General features: G+C 40.4%; 1 protein-coding gene across 3 annotated transcripts in view; it reads left to right on the top strand.

Moving 5' to 3' along the window:
- Positions 1 to 16,284, top strand: part of ERBIN (erbb2 interacting protein) — a 94,363-nt gene that overhangs the window by 25,403 nt on the left and 52,676 nt on the right. For all 3 annotated transcript variants that reach the window (XM_060280263.1, XM_060280261.1, XM_060280262.1), the window contains exons 2-3: positions 13,084 to 13,140; positions 14,424 to 14,621. In XM_060280263.1, coding sequence (XP_060136246.1) covers positions 14,433 to 14,621 — 189 coding nt within the window. In that variant the 5' untranslated portion in view covers positions 13,084 to 13,140; positions 14,424 to 14,432. The remainder of the gene's footprint in view (positions 1 to 13,083; positions 13,141 to 14,423; positions 14,622 to 16,284) is intronic.

The following is a 16,284-nucleotide window of genomic DNA, read 5'->3' as shown; positions in this document are numbered from 1 at the left end:
AGTGATAATTCCATTACTGTAGAATGAATTGGATTTGTACAAGGAGAAAGCAGTAATTTTGCTGACTTCTGCTCTTTCTGAAACAAAAACACTCCCAATAGATTGTGCCTGAAGAATGCCTAGAACTTGACTAGAACACGTAGAACAACACCTGTCTAGCCTACCTCAAAGAGTTAGTTTTGTATTGAACATAAAATTAGGAGTATGCATTGCAAACCAACGTGAGGAACAAAACATGTTAAGTAAAACTTAGTTTGGAAGGTGACTGAGAGGGTGAGGAGAAAGAGGGTGAAAGTGAGTAGACCCTTTTGACACTTGCCTCTCATCAGCATTGATGGCCTGAAATTCTTTCACAGCCAACAGATTTAGTCTTGGTGTAATGTTTCCATTCAAATAAAATTAAATAGCATTCACAATAGTCCAGAGAAACAGGATCCATTACTTCATATTTCAGAACCAGTTATTTCATATTTGAGCTACTGGTGCTGGTATTGAGGTGGGAAGAATAGTGAAGTAGAATAATTGCACTTTTTAAAGATAACCCTCATATATAAACATTTCAGAGTTATAAGATATACATAAAATAAGTTCAGTTCCAATACAAATAACAACTGGGATAAGCATCTTCATTTAAAAGGTTTGTTTAAAAGAGCACTTCTTTAGCACATGCTGAAAAGACCTTAGAGAAGGTGTCTGTCTGATATATCATAGGGAGGGAGTCCCAAGTATAGGTGCACCACTCCTAGGGTACAATTCTGGCATCTTGCAGAGTGGACCTTATGATAGGATGCTATGTGCATGATTCCCTCTCCTGCAGATTGCAATGATTGGCTGGGTTTGTAGGGGTGAGATGATCTTTTTGATATTCTGGTTCCAATCTGTATGAGGATTTGTACTGCCAAAACAGCACCTTGAACTTACCCCTGTAGATAATTGCAGCCGGTGCAGTTCTTTCTGTAGCTGTGGAACTGCCACATTTTCTTTTACTAGCAACAGCTTCTGTGTTAGCTTTATGCAAAGCCCCCATAGAGTGCAGCACATGAAAGACAATAGTCAGGCTATCCCAATACAGAAACTACCCACTACAGCAGGCATCCCCAAACTTCGGCCCTCCAGATGTTTTGGACTACAGTTCCCATCATCCCTGACCACTGGTCCTGTTAGCTAGGGATCATGGGAGTTGTAGGCCAAAACATCTGGAGGGCCGCAGTTTGGGGATGCCTGTACTACAGTGTCTCCATTTTGCCAATATTCAATTCAGAGTCACTTTATTGGCCCTCAGTCAGCACCCACTGAGTCTAGGCATTAGTCCAGTGCTTGCACGATTTAGATGTTAGATGTTACAGAGAAGTAGAGCTGGATATTATTGGCTCACTGGTGACACCTCACCCTAAATCTAAGGATCACTCCCAACTACTTCAAGTAGATGTTAAATAGCATCTAGGACACAGTACAGTGGTACCTCTACTTACAAATAACTCTACTTACGAATTTTTCTACTTACAAATGGAGCTCCGTCCGCCATCTTGGATGCGGTTTAGATAGGATTTTTTCTACTTACAAATTTTTAGATAGGGTTGCTTCGACTTACGAATTTTTTCTCCCAATGCATCCTATGGGATTCGACTTACAAATTTTTTCGACTTACAAATGTGTGTTCGGGACGCATTAAATTCGTAAGTAGAGGTACCACTGTAGTATTACTGTGGCTCCCCAAAGCACAGTAATGCATGAATTTTCACTGCTTCTGTAACATTTGTGCAAGAGTTATGCAGACTTTTTTTCTTACATAAATTAGATGCTGCTTTTAGGATGAGCAGAGGTTACTCACAGCAATTTAGGAAGCAGTACAATATATTATCCACTGAAAAGTACATAGTGGCAGCAAATTGCAATTTTTTTTTTGCCTGCATGATTATCGGTTTGCACTCTTTTGTTTCTTTTTAGAATTTTATTCTGCCTTTTTGGTGGCAACAACAACAACAACCCTATGGTACGGTAGTGTACAGTAAAACAGAAATAAAAACAACATACAACATTAGCAATGATATGAAATTAAAAATATGCGTCTTGACTTCTTTTGTAAAAACAGAATGAGGAGGCCAATTGTGGTTCTAAATGGAGTACATTCTACAGTCTGGGAGCAACATGGTGGTGGGGTAGCCTTCTCTTGGCAGTGGTATACCCTCAAATCAGCCTCTCTGGCAGGTCTTAATAATAGGACAAATTCATAGCCTAGTACATTATAAACAGTGTTAGAATGTCTAGTCGCCATTTTGGGGTGTGTGTGTCAGCAACACTTTTTATTTATTATTTAGATAAGCAGGAACTAATACGCAATTCACGTAAGTGACACATTGTTAATATCATATTTTTAACAGAAATAAATTAAATTAAATACATTAAATTAAATACATGTTTAATTTGGGGTTTTACAATAAAAATACTGGTACCATATGTACCATACTACAGTTTTCAAAACATTCTACTCTTTATTTTTAAACTCTTTAAAATATTGTCTATCCTTAACATATACTTTGAGGCATATACATTTCAGCAATCCTTTAGTGTCAACCAGGCGCAAAAAAATAGCACCCAGACTTTTGAGGTGCTCGCAAATAGATAATCTTTAGGCACGAAATGTGCCTGGTGCCCTGCTAATTTCGAACCTTGCTCATAAACAACTTCAGACCAAGCCAGAATATTAAACCAACTTCAGACCAGGGGTTTATATCATTCTTTGTTCTGAAGTAGACTTAATGTAGTTTCCCAGTTTGGATGAAATGGGAAGCTATACTTACATGAAGCCTTCCTGGTTTGTTTGTCAACTTGGACTGGTGAAGAAATTGCATTCCCAGCCAAAAAGCTCTTTCCTATTTTGGCTTTATCTTGCAAACTCTCCCAAAGTCTTAACGGAAGCTTCTGATATCCTGACTGCCTATAATTTCTGAAGATTTCTGATGGAGTGGGGTTAGAGGCAGTCAGAAATATTAGCTTGTTATAACACTTTTTTGCCTAGTGGAGTTGTAGTTGATAAATATGTTTCTATTGATAAATTTATTCATTATTAGATTTGGCAGGGCATTTATCATTTTTCAGCACATAATGGTTTAGATCACTGGTTCACAATTGGCGATCAATGGACCCCAGGGTGTGCGTAACCCACCCAGGGGGTATGCAGTACCATGTACATAACAAAAACTACCCAAAGAGATATCAAAATTTTAAAAAGTAGGGGGTCTATGGTTTGGCTTCTGAAAAACAGAGGCCCCACAGTACTTAGTCAAAAGGAACCACTGGTTTAGATAATTAAAAATAAAGATAGTACAGTACAGGGAAAGCAGCTTGCTGCTTGTGTGAGTAAAAGTTCAGGATTATCTTTTCACATTTCTTAGTTGTTGTCACTGAGAACTAGTATCCCTTTAAATCCCCGCATGCCACCATAATACTGTGATGCATCCCTGCCCTTAGGCAGGGATATCTTGCTTGCTTTACTCAACTTTAAAGGACCTGGGCAGCTACAGTAATGCAGAGATTAGTTGGGAAATCCTCACAAAATACAATTCTCGATCCCCCTGAAGCCAATGAATGGTTTTTGCCAGAGGCACTTCCCCACAAATTGTACATACAGAATTCTCACAGAGAAAGATACAGTATTCACTCATGACTTGGATGCATCCAAGTCCCCCCCCCCCCTCACTCACACACATGACTGTGCTTCCCATTTACTCTTTGATTTTAAAAATACGTAGGTGTTTGAAGTAACAGAGAGTCAGTTCTTCAGTATTATTGCCCTGAGAATCATTGCAATAATATAGTATGAATAATTTTTTAATCAGCCAGTACTGTTTCATCAAATGTGGAAGGAAGTTAAAGGTGCTTAACTAGCTGTCCTTTTTTGTTGGTTTTACACTCCCCCCCCCAAAAAGCTTATCGGATTTGCTGTGCTGTAGAATATGGGTCTCAGAATTTTTGACCACACTGAGAAGCCCATGGTACTGTAATGGTGTTTGGTTTAGCAGACATCCTCAAAAAAGCAGTCTACCTCTACTGTTGGAGGCAAGTCTCTGAATTGCCACTTGCTGGGAATTGCAGTTGGGAGGAAAACCTTTCAGAATACAAATCCACCTAACAATTAGCCTGCCTTCCCCGAAGGTCTCCGAAGCTGCGCCCCATGCCGGCTGTGCATGGCGAGAGGCGGCGGTGGGAGAAGCTCTTCTCCTCGCCGCCACCTCCTGCCTGGATCAGACATGCGTCGGGGGAAGACCTTTGCCTTCTTCCTGCGCTAGTGTTCCGCTGGTCTCTGCTGGTTGCCCCTCACTGCTCGCGGCAACCGGCAGAGACCAGCGGAACACAAAGGGGAACCAGCTGCATCGCGGTAAGAAGGCAAAGGAAGATCAGCTGAGAGGTGCTGACAGTTGTCAGCGCCTCTCAGCTGATCTTCCTTTGCCTTCTTTCCTTGCTACAGCTGGTTCCCCTTTCGCTAGATAAATGCCCCTTTTGCTAGGTTTTGTGATCGGAGGTTTTTATGGCCACGCTTCGCAAGACGAAGCGGCGGACATAGAAAACCTTGTCGTCTTGCGAGGCAACCTCCGATCGCAAAACCTATTCATTAAGCGAAAAATTTGTCTTACAGGGCATTCATCTAGCGAGGCACCACTGTATGTCAAGCCTTTCTTTGTTGTAATTGTAATTATTTGTCGTTAGGCGGGTCAATTATAAATGGAATGTAATTAATGAAATGTAATAGCGATGTTTATTTTTGTATTATTGTAACTATTTGTTTTATTACTGTGGAATTTCCAAAAGAAAGCATTTGTAAAAATTAAAAGAAAAAATAAGTTGCATTACTGAAATAAATGCACTTTTTGACGATATTCTAATTTTGCGAGTTTCACCTGTAAATCTTGGGGTACTACTAAAGTGAACTAGGCCATTTTCTCTCTGGTGTGGGGAGACATCTCTTCTTTCCCTACTGAAAATTGCATTGGAAACGGAGGATGTTCTTTGAGGCATGATTGCAGTGGGTTTTGGATTCTGTAGTCCACTCCAGACTTGGGAGAGCAGAAGGGATCCGTTCCTGGCTCTACCAAAGCTTTTGGACTGAAATCAACCAGTTCCTTTCTGCTCATAATAATCCCCCTTAATACATTTCTATCTGGACTGGCTTTTAATGGTATCATAGTAAATGTTCTATATAGTTGGTGTGTGCAGTGCCTTTTAAAATATGTAGCTGGCCTTTTAAATAGAAATAGGCAATCTAAATAGTTGCACCTAGCATTTATTATTTCCCTACAGAACCAAGTGCAGAGAGGTAATGCAATGAGTATTGGCCGTTTCTGTTTTCAGGCTGGGAATTACTGGATGGCTGCTTAAATACGACCCATGCTGTCTGAAATGTATGAATCCAGTTTAAGCAGCTTATGCTATCTTGTGATTTAAAGAATACTGATAGCTTTATCATCTCTCTGTAAGTAGATAGAATACAATCCTATTAATCCCTGCATATATTTCTTTGTATATCATTGAAGCCTTCACCTGGTGTGTTGAAGTTGTGTTTTCATGAGAGTTTTGGTACAATAAGCAAGAACAACACAGTGCCAACATTCTCTCTGTATTTTATTTATTTACTGGTTCAATCTAAAAAGTGATTAAATCCTGTACATTATATCCGTATCATTATATGATAATGCTTATCCTGTGACTGTAGTCCTAAATCAGAATTGGGGGAAAAAATGTCTTCCCTTTACAGCAGGCATAGGCAAACTTGGCCCTCCAGATGTTTTGAGACTGCATTTCCCATCATCCCTGACCACTGGTCCTGTTAGCTAGGCATGATGGGAGTTGTAGTCCCCAAACATCTGGAGGGCTGAGTTTGCCTATGCCTGCCTTATAGCAATCCATTTTCTTTTTAAACAGACACACTTCCAGATTGTGCCATCTGTGATGGTCCTAGTAGTTAATGTTTTCTATGCAGCTTAATCAGGATGCTAGCATGACTTCACTGCTGACTTCTTTTTTAGCTTGTGAGCATTGGATACCCACATAGTAATATTTTCGATGTCACTGACCTGCCTGGGAACACCCTTAAGTATTTACTGATACAGATGACTATCAACATACGTGGGGTTTACATTCTGGGAGAAAACACATAAAGCCAATATCACGTATAGTCAAAACACATTGGTTCCAATGGCAGGTGGGATTGCCACGGTCTTTTTTTCTTGGATGCCCCTCCCCCCCTTCTGCATGCTTGACCTCTAAGCTGTGCCTGCCCAGAAACTGTGGTACTGTATTCTAAATCTGACCTTTCTAGATGAACCCCTTTAAAAGTGGAAAGAAAGGATTGCTAATTACAATTGTTCTGTGTATGTACAGTGGTACCTCCGGTTGCGAACAGGATCCGTTCCGGAGCTCCGGTTGCATCATGAGGAATTTGCAACCGGAGGTGCTGCTTCTGCACATACGCGCGGGGCAAAATCTGGAAAAATACTTCCGGGTTTGCCATGTACGTATCCCAAAGGATACGTAACTGGAGGTGAACGCAAGTAGAGGTACCACTGTACTTGTCTTTCTACTTCAATGTAGGCCTGGGCAATATATCAATATATCGCACAGAACTGGTATGAGGGGCAGGCAGCGATGATGGCTTCACTCAGCGGTATATCGTGGGTGAAACTGTTGCCTCCTGAGTCCCTCTGCTACCAGCGCCCAGCGCACCAAGGGAGAAACAAGCTGCAGGCAGAGGTACTCAGGAGCAGTGGCGGTTTTACCAGTGATATACCACTGAGTGAAACTGCCATTGCAGTCTGCCCTCATACTGCCACAGAGGGAGAAACAAGCTACATTAGCGAGGCTCCAATACAGCTTGTTCCGCCCTTGCTTCTTTAAACTGCTTGTCTGAGGAGTGTGCCATTGCCCTCGCCTCAGCCAAGCAGTTTTACAGAGCCCCAGACCTGTCATCGGCTTGCAGTGGCAGGGTGGGGGCTCTGTTAAAGTGCTCTCCCTCCCCAGCTGAGGGAGCCCTGATCCTTCTCCTGCTCGCATGCTTTTTTATTTAAGGATCTTATTTGTAAAACAAATTGAGCAATAAAACAATTTTAAATAGTAGTACTTACGAAAATTCAGGAAATGTTGACAAGAATTGAACTTAGAATACAATTAGTTAGACATTGAGTGGAAGCAAGTAGAAAACAATGGTAGCAGTCCAAAAGGGAGGGGGAACCTCATGATGTCACTGGAGAATATAGTATCTAAATAACTTTATTGTGCATGGGGTGGTGGGAGATGCTAAGCGTCTGGATTTCTACACATTTTGCTGCTTGCAAGCTTTGAATTTAAGTGCCATGAGAATCTTCAAAAGTCAGACACATTGACTTCAGTGGAATTTCCCCCCTGATATGTGCATAGGGTTGCATCCTAAATCATTACAAGATTATAGGTTGATAATATTAGATTTGTAAACTTATCCCATAGCTTTTAATCTTGTGTTCCAACATAGCTGACAATTGGGATCCAAGTGTGTGTCCAGTGAGCATTTTGTAGTGAGGAGTGTTCTTAAATAAGATTCAAAGCATGTTTTCAGTTTAAACTGGTTACATAATACGTAATCTGTCAAGCTTAATTGGGCTGTTAGCAGCCAAGTAAATCGAGGAAGCACATAAAATAAAGCTGTCAGTTTGGGAACCATTGTGAAGTGTTGAATTGGAGATGATCTGTCACCTGTTTGCTAGCTTGTGTTGTGCGGGGTGTGGGTGTGTGCATTTCCACAGAGCTTCATGTACAGATTATTATTACTCAGAAAAGAAGGCTGCCTGTGTTCAAATATGTCAATAGTAGAAATCAAAGCAATAGCTGTTTGCTCCAGTTTTAATCTCTACCCCTCCATGTTTGTGTATGAAGTGATTTAAGAGTTACGCTTAAAGATTTTACTAAAGCATTAGTATGCTTACTGCTTATTTCATTTAGAAGACGTTGGTTAAATTCAAATGATTCTCCAAAGAATTGATTTTGGAGGGGCTAAGAATGAGCCATTGATTCCTTCTCCCACTTCCTGGGTTCCTTTCACACAGCTGGCCATCACATCTTCATTGGGAAGGTGCTGATCTCTATAAACTGTTAATTTGGAAGCCCACTTCAAATCATGGTTTGAAGGTTAATGTAAGCACAGTTTTGCCCATTTAGGATGTGACTGCATATATACACAGCAAACACTATGTCCTGGGGAGTCAGGACCAAGGATGCGGAATTGGAGAAGAGAGCCTCTCTCCCCCATAGCATGTCCTGATGCCCGAAACCATGGTTTGAGGATATAGTGATATCTGAACTGAACCACTGAGTAAAGATCTGATCCTTTGCAATAAGTCTCTCTCTCTCTCCCCCCCCCCCCGATTTTAGCTAGTTTTCTACTTGTAAGCACTAGAGCAAACTCTTTTCCATGGTAGATTTTAGTAGGGCTTGAAAATGGTACTTCATGTTTCTGTAATTGTAACTAGTCACTTGGGGGGGAGGAAAACCCGCTTTTTTATTTTTAAAAAAGAATGTTACTTTTAAAAAAGGCAACTAATAGGACTTACTATTGTTTGCTGTAGAAATACAACCTCATTATAAGGATCCATGATTCAAACATTAAAATTGTCAGTTAATAACTTACTGTTGAGCACTGCCTGCATGTATTCTTGGCATAATGTTTTGTTGTTTTGGGGTGAAAAGTTGGAAGTGGAATTTTATCATTGTTAATCTATGCTTGCTCAAACTAAACTTGCTCTAATGAGGCTGATGTCATATACAGACCTTGAACGGCTGTTCAGATATTAACACACACTTACATGCCCATGATGAGATTGTAAGCGGTCCAGAAGCTGACATGATTCCTTCCCTCCACATAGAGATAAGTCCCTGATACTCCTCTAGGGAAATTTTTAGTTCATGTATTCAGGGTTGGAGGAGATTCTGCATAGAAATAATTGCATGATCATTTGGCTTAGGGTAGGTGATGATGTGTCCTACTTCTCCCTCCCTCACACACACACACATGGATTCTAAATAACTTAGCTACTTTCTTCCTTAAAAAACTGACTTGGAAATGGATAATTAATTCGACCCCTTTAACATGAGTATGCTTGTGTAAACCATAATGGACAACCGTTTGGATTGGGGCTGCACTTGGGTTAAATAAATAAATAATTTCTGGTGTTGCTGTGTACGGTTTCAAAAGCAGTGTGGATAACCATTTTGCATCTTCTTTAAAAGAGAGACCGTGCTCCTCCTTCCTTTGCAGTCATAGCCTTCGTTTCCTGAATGTTAGGACTACAAAACACTTGGAAAGTGTTCTTTGCTTGAGCTATTATGTTGTTGTTTAGTCGTTTAGTCGTGTCCGACTCTTCGTGACCCCATGGACCATAGCATGCCAGGCACTCCTGTCTTGCACTGCCTCCCGCAGTTTGGTCAAACTCATGTTCGTAGCTTCGAGAACACTGTCCAACCACCTCGTCCTTTGTCGTCCCCTTCTCCTAGTGCCCTCAATCTTTCCCAACATCAAGGTCTTTTCCAAGGATTCTTCTCTTCTGAGCTATTATATTGAACCCTAAATGAGAGAACATGTTTGCTGTTTTATAGGGTTTATGGTTGGAATGATGCAACAGAGATTCCAATCTGAATGTGCTTTTAGTCTGCTGGATGTCTGATTTAAACATTGTGCTGTTGTAAGAGCTTCTGTTTTAAAATTAGTCCACAATGTGCCTAATGATCTAGTTTTATAACTTCTTCCTTATGGGATGTCATAGCAAATATTACTGATCATGGTATACTAGAATTTTATTCTAGACTTGTTCAGATAAAATACTTTTGCCTCTGACAATCCCTGATGGTTGTGGACTGCCCTGAAATCTGTGGGTGAAGGACGGTATACAAATTTAATTAAAAAAATAACAATAATAGTGCTCATTGAGGTAGTACATCTGTGTCTGGGGTGCATATCCCTTCAGACAACAGAGAGAAGCCTATCAGGGAGAAGACTTCTAGCATAGCATTCATTGTGGCATTCTAGTTTCTTTTTGTGTAGAAGTCACTTTTTCCCGTTGGAGAGCAGTCAGTCCTGTGAATCACCATCTGCATTCTGACAGCCCAGATGCAGGTTTACCACCTCTAGTGAGAATTAGGTCACTGTCCCTTATGTAAAATACTCTACAGCTTTCTTAATATCATCCTATCAGAAACTAAGAAAAGGCATCACATAGTCCCTGTTTGTGAGATCAGATTAAACTAGGCTGAATTATTTTATCTGTGACATTATCAAGCTGTCTCATTTTTGATCTCTTAATGGTTTTACAGCAAATCCTCTATCTATAATGGAATTAGTCCATTAATCTTACTGCTGAGCTTGAATGTTTTTTTCTTTTCCCCACTTGACTCCAGTGTATTTTTAGTGATTAGACCATAAAAATAATAAATTGTAATGACACTTGTTGCTGGCTGTACAGAAAACGTGTGTGGGCACACATACACACGCTTTGTATAAATGATACCTATCAAACAATTAAGCAATTGTGGTTTTTTCAAAAACTACAATTTTGGTGACAGAAACATTCTAAGGTCTAGTCTTGGTTGTATACAAGATTAATTTGCTACATGTAACTTCTTCATTGACTAAACTGAGGCACATGATAAACCATTTAAATATTTATCAAACTTCTTTTCTGTTTTCTTAGTCTTTGGGGTGTATTGTTATTAGCCTAAAATATCTATTTAAAGCCACAACGAAAAGCCTATTTAAAAATATTTAAAAAATTAAAAAGCTGAATTCTAATGCAGGTTACGAAAGAAGTCCTGGGCTATGTAATAACCACCCTGATCCAGCATTCCTATACTAACACATCCCTTCTCTATATGCAGAGGGATCGCAATAGGGCAGTGGTCCCCAAACTCCCCACACCTGCCCTTTACCATGACCATAAGGCATAACAAAAGCCCTGCCCTCCAGACTGTTGGAGGAAACAGGAAGTCTGTTTGTGCCTCATATAATCAATCTCCATTTGGTGTGATGCCAACATATGGAGAGAAAAGGTTTGTGATATGCCCCATCAGGATCCCTCTGTCTGTACACAAGATCTCTTTTGCCCCCTGCATGGCAAAAAATTGTGCTCACAATATGCATGTGTTACATAGTTCACAATACAGTGAAGATTTGTATAAGAACCAGTGTTGCTCATTTGAAAGAGAATTTTGACAAGGGTCTATGTTAAAATCATAGATTTGCGTGTTCAGACCCAGAGACCTCCCCCCTAAATAAATTCAGACTTGACTCAATTTTGGTTTGGTGTTTGGCAGAATTTAGGCCACAACTTTATTGATTACAGAAAGTGAGTGGTTGCATAGGTTCTGGTTCGACTAGCTCCCTGCACCCTTGCAGGTAGCGCTGATCCAGGGCACCAGCATAGGTCAGCAAAGGGTGAACACCTGGATGGGTGGAAAGCCGGGAACAGGCTATGTTCACCACCCAGATGTCCCCCTGGACTCAGGCATGGGCACAACCCACTCACAGGGGTTGACCAAACCATTTGAGTCCCTGGATTCTTTTAACGGAATACCTTTCACATAGGGATGGCAAGAGCGGTCTCCCATCCCTATCGCCTGAACCAGTGTCTATCCGCAACCTTACAAGTTGTGACGATTTGCTACGTGGCAGGCGAAACCCAAATGGAAGCAGCCAATCAGCCAAGTGGGGAAAATTCCTGCTGTGCCCCTGTCCCAATGACAGACGACACACAATGGCATAGCAAGGTCAAGCACAAGAAGCCCTAAAAGTAGGGAGAGGTGGGCAGGTGTTCTGAATGCACGCATCAAAAGAAGAAGCTCTGGGTCATGTGCATGGGCACATATAGGTCCCTCGATCCGTTTGGACTGTGCCCCATTGGCCAGATTGAACCCAACATCGAGGGACCTACCAATCAGATGTTGTGGCTGACCAATCTTACCCACCCACAACACAGGGTGTCGGTCTCCAGGTCTCACTGCAACATGTGCCCTCGTTGAGTGAGGACCCTATTTATCTGTTAAAATCGGAGTACTGCTGAAATGTAAAGCTTCCTGGTCTCCTGTGCTGCTTCCATGTGTGAAACTCTCATAAGAGGAAGAAAAACCTAAGCAAAATCATGGTTTTCTTTAAAAAAACGCACTAGCTTACATGCTCTAGTTGTATTTATGTAAACAGGAAATCAGTGTTTTCATTCATACTACCCGGTATGAATATACTTTCATGCATGATAAGGGTTTTATATGTTCCTTGTACAGATCGTTTATACATCAACACTGTTTCACATGTTTTGTAAGGTATTCTGAAAACATTAAGTATAGGATAGAGGCAGTATTGGCTAACTTGTACAATTCTGTCTTCCTGGATCTTAAAATGAATAAATGAATAAATGAATAAATAAATAAGGGGTGGTAACTAACTACCATCTGCTTCATACAGAGAAATTGTGTTCTATAAATGTAGATAGCTAAAACTATTGATTACTAGTGTGGTTATCAGTCTTGAGATAAATAAATGGATCCCTTTAATTGTAATAATAATTTGGGACATTGTTTTCAGTTTAATGGGTGCCACTCAGTTTTTTGTTCATGGTGGGTACTGTTTTTCTACTGAGTGTGATTCTCATTTTTAAAATTTGGTACAGGTTTAACTATATTAACACATACATAGTCGAAATGTAACATTTCATTGTCTATGAACTTCCTTTTGATTTTATTTTCATATTTAAATGAATGCCTCTGAATCATTTGGAGAAACCATTGCAGAAATAAAGTGGATGGCAAATTTGACTCTGTCATTTTACCTATTCTCTGCCTTTAAATTTAAAATCTGTACCCAGGATGTTTGGTGAGTTTTCCAAATGATACTGGTTTTTAGAAATATAGGGTAGAATCTCCAGAATGTTAGGAGGCTCATAGAATCATGGAATTGTAAAGTTGATCCCCCCCATTCAGTATATATAAATGTAATAGAAAAGAAAGGGAAGCAGGGATCCTGCTTTTACAGATTCATAGTTTTGCCTAAGATTGCCATTTCTTTTTCTTTCCCAGAATGTTTGCTACGAAAGCTCAGGGAAGAAGTAGCAGGGAGAAAAACATTACCCAGTGGTAAGTTTAACTGTCTTTCCCATTGAATTAGATTTAAAAAGTAATGTTTCAATAACATTGGTTTTTAAACTTTTTTTTAAACTATTTTTTTGCTTTGGATACCGAATAAAATATTAGCGATCCCTTTAACTGTATATATGCTTATAAAAGTAATCAGGAAATGAAGAAGAAACAATTTAGTTTTCAGAAACAATTTAGCTATTTAGTTTTGTAATTCAGATATTAGCAATACTTTATTTTCAATTTATTATTATTATTAATTAAATTTCTATACCATCCTTCATCTGAAGATCACAGGATGGTTTGCAATATAAAAATACAAAAATGCATACCATAATAACAAACAAACACACGCACACCCCAAGTTTAAAAGGCCATAGATTGCTTAACCAGACAAAGGCCTGGAAGAAGAGAAATGTTCAAAAAGGTAATCCCTTAGCTGTGCCCTTTACCTCTTGTTGTTCTATCAATCCAGTCATTAAACTTCAAACAATACGACCCTGTTTACATGGAATCCTAAGTGTGAGCTCATGGGAACTTGCCAGGAGGAAACACGGCTGCATTGCATCTCCCCTGCTGCCATGCTAACTGGAGCTAAGCCATGGTTTAGTTTAGATGCATTACATCTGAACCTGGGCTTGTGGTTTGTCTTGCTTCAGGCAAAATATGTTTGTTTTTGGTTTACTGCTTGTTTGTCTGAGGCAGACAGACTATGAGTCTGAGTTTGGATATGGCTTAGCTCTGAGTAGTGCAGCAGCAGCAGAACTAGAAGACAAGCAAAGCAGCCATGGTTAGTTACCAGTAACTCAGGAAGTACTGTCTTATAGCCATAGCTGCCAAGTTATCCCTTTTTTAAGGGAAATTCCCTTATGCTGAATAGGCTTCCTCGTGAGAAAAGGGAAAACTTGGCAGCTATGCTTATAGCACACAGAGAAAGCGGGGTGGGTGGGTGGGTAGGATGGTGCCCTTATGGAATGGTTGGTCATGAGGCTTATGTATATAAACCATGATATGTACATTTGAGTATTTACTCCCTTAGCACCCTGATGCTTTGCAAGTTGAGTAAAGTTATAGTTGACTGCATGGCTGGATTCTACTCTAATGAAAGAGTAGAGTAGCATGAAGAGGTTACTATTTCTGCTGAGAGATAGTTTAATCTGAATGGGTATGACCTTTAAAACAACCCAAAACCAGCTTAGTGTAACTGTCAGCTTTCACAGTACTAATACTTACACAGTATTGCTTATTTATATACTACTTTTTGTTTCCTCTTTTTACAATAGTGCCTGAAAATGACAACAAAGCGGAACTTGTTTGTGCGGTTGGTGCCATGCCGCTGTTTACGTGGAGAAGAAGAAACTGTGACTGCGCTCGATTACTCTCACTGCAGCTTGGAGCAGGTGCCGAAGGAGATTTTTACTTTCGAAAAGACATTGGAAGAACTCTATTTAGATGCTAATCAAATTGAAGAACTTCCAAAGGTATGTTATCTTCTAATTGTGTGAGTGAAGAGTGCTCACATGCACATTTGTGCACAAGGACAGGGGATGGACTGATAATCTTCTAGTTGCTTTATAACACCGATAGCCAGTATTGCTGAACATACTTATCTGGTCCTGTGCAGGTCTGCACCAGAGTGAATCATGGTTAATATTAAATGGCATCTGAATTTTACAGCCTCATTTGCAGCCAGTGAACTTGGGGTCCCTTTTTCTGATTACTGTATGGGGAGGAGGATGAGCTTACCTTTAGAAGTGGTAGCAGTAACTTGTTTGTGTTTGTGTTTTGTATAGTACTTATTGTGCTATAGATTGGCAAAGCAGAACTCCTGTCTCAGTAGTCTGGACACCATTTACTTTTTCTCAAAACACCTCAAATGGAGTGTCATTCCTGAACATGTGTTTGTTTGTGGGAATGATGAGCCCTAATGGTAGCTACCATTTTGGGGAGATGGTAGTAGTTGTCACTATATCTCCTCCACAATGATGCTCTGGAATGATACTGGGTTGTATTTCACTGATAACTTTTACGCAAAGTAAAAGGTAAAGGTAAAGGTACCCCTGACCGTTAGGTCCAGTCACTGACAACTTGGGGGTTGTGGCGCTCATCTCGCTCTATACGCCGAGGGGGCCAGCGTTTGTCTGCAGACAGCTTCCGGGTCATGTGGCCAGCATGACTAAGCCGCTTCTGGTGAACCAGAGCAGCACACGGAAACTCTGTTTCCCTTCCCGCCGGTGCGGTCCCTATTTATCTACTTGCACTTTGATGTGCTTTCGAACTGCTAGGTTGGCAGGAGCTGGGACTGAACAATGAGAGCTCACCCCATCACGAGGATTCGAACTGCCAACCTTCCGATCGGCAAGCCCAAGGCCCTGTGATTTAGACTACAACGCCACATTGAAATTAACATGGCGAACTTGGGTTCATTAATTTCATTGGGTCTACTCTGAATAAAAGTGGAATACAACCCATAATGTCCAAGGTATTTGGGAAGAAAACTAGTGGTGTCAGACCATCAAGAGGGGCCCTGTACACCTGTGGCAATGGGACAATAAAGTTTTTTTTTTTAAAGTTGCAGAGCCACTACTGAAGGAAAGTGTAAGCCATGAGGGTGGCAAATTTCACCACCACTCCTCAAAACAGCAAAGTTGCTTTGTTACCATGAGGTAACTTTGTCAGATGGGTGAGACCACCCACCTGTCAATCACCTGACATCGTTATGACACTGACAGTAGTGCTTTTTTAAAGGAGGTTGCTATATCAGCTGTTCAGCAACCTCCTTTGAATTTTTATGGGTGGCAATCAGCTGATTGGCTCTGGGAGCACACTTTCAGATAGGTACCTCCTTTAACTCTTTGTTGATGGAGAAATGCTGTTTAAAAATGAAACATTTTCTCCTCTGCAGAAGAAGTGGTTTAGATTTAAAGCACCAGAGGAAGCCCTTTGAAGCCAAAGTGCTTCCTCAAACCCCCTTGGCTGCAACCATTACAAATATACTAGCATGTGATTTTAGGGTGGGGATGCGAATTTAAAATCTGAGTCTTTAAACAAGATACCAATGTTTTGTTACTACCTCCAGCTAAAATTATATTTCATTAATATGTACAACTCATATCAGATTAATAACTATTTATTTTATCTGAA

This window comes from Zootoca vivipara, chromosome 11 (genome assembly GCF_963506605.1).
Source record: "Zootoca vivipara chromosome 11, rZooViv1.1, whole genome shotgun sequence".
Classification (NCBI taxonomy): domain Eukaryota; kingdom Metazoa; phylum Chordata; class Lepidosauria; order Squamata; family Lacertidae; genus Zootoca; species Zootoca vivipara.
Note: the sequence above shows the minus strand (reverse complement) of the source record. Positions and strands in the feature narration are given on the sequence as shown.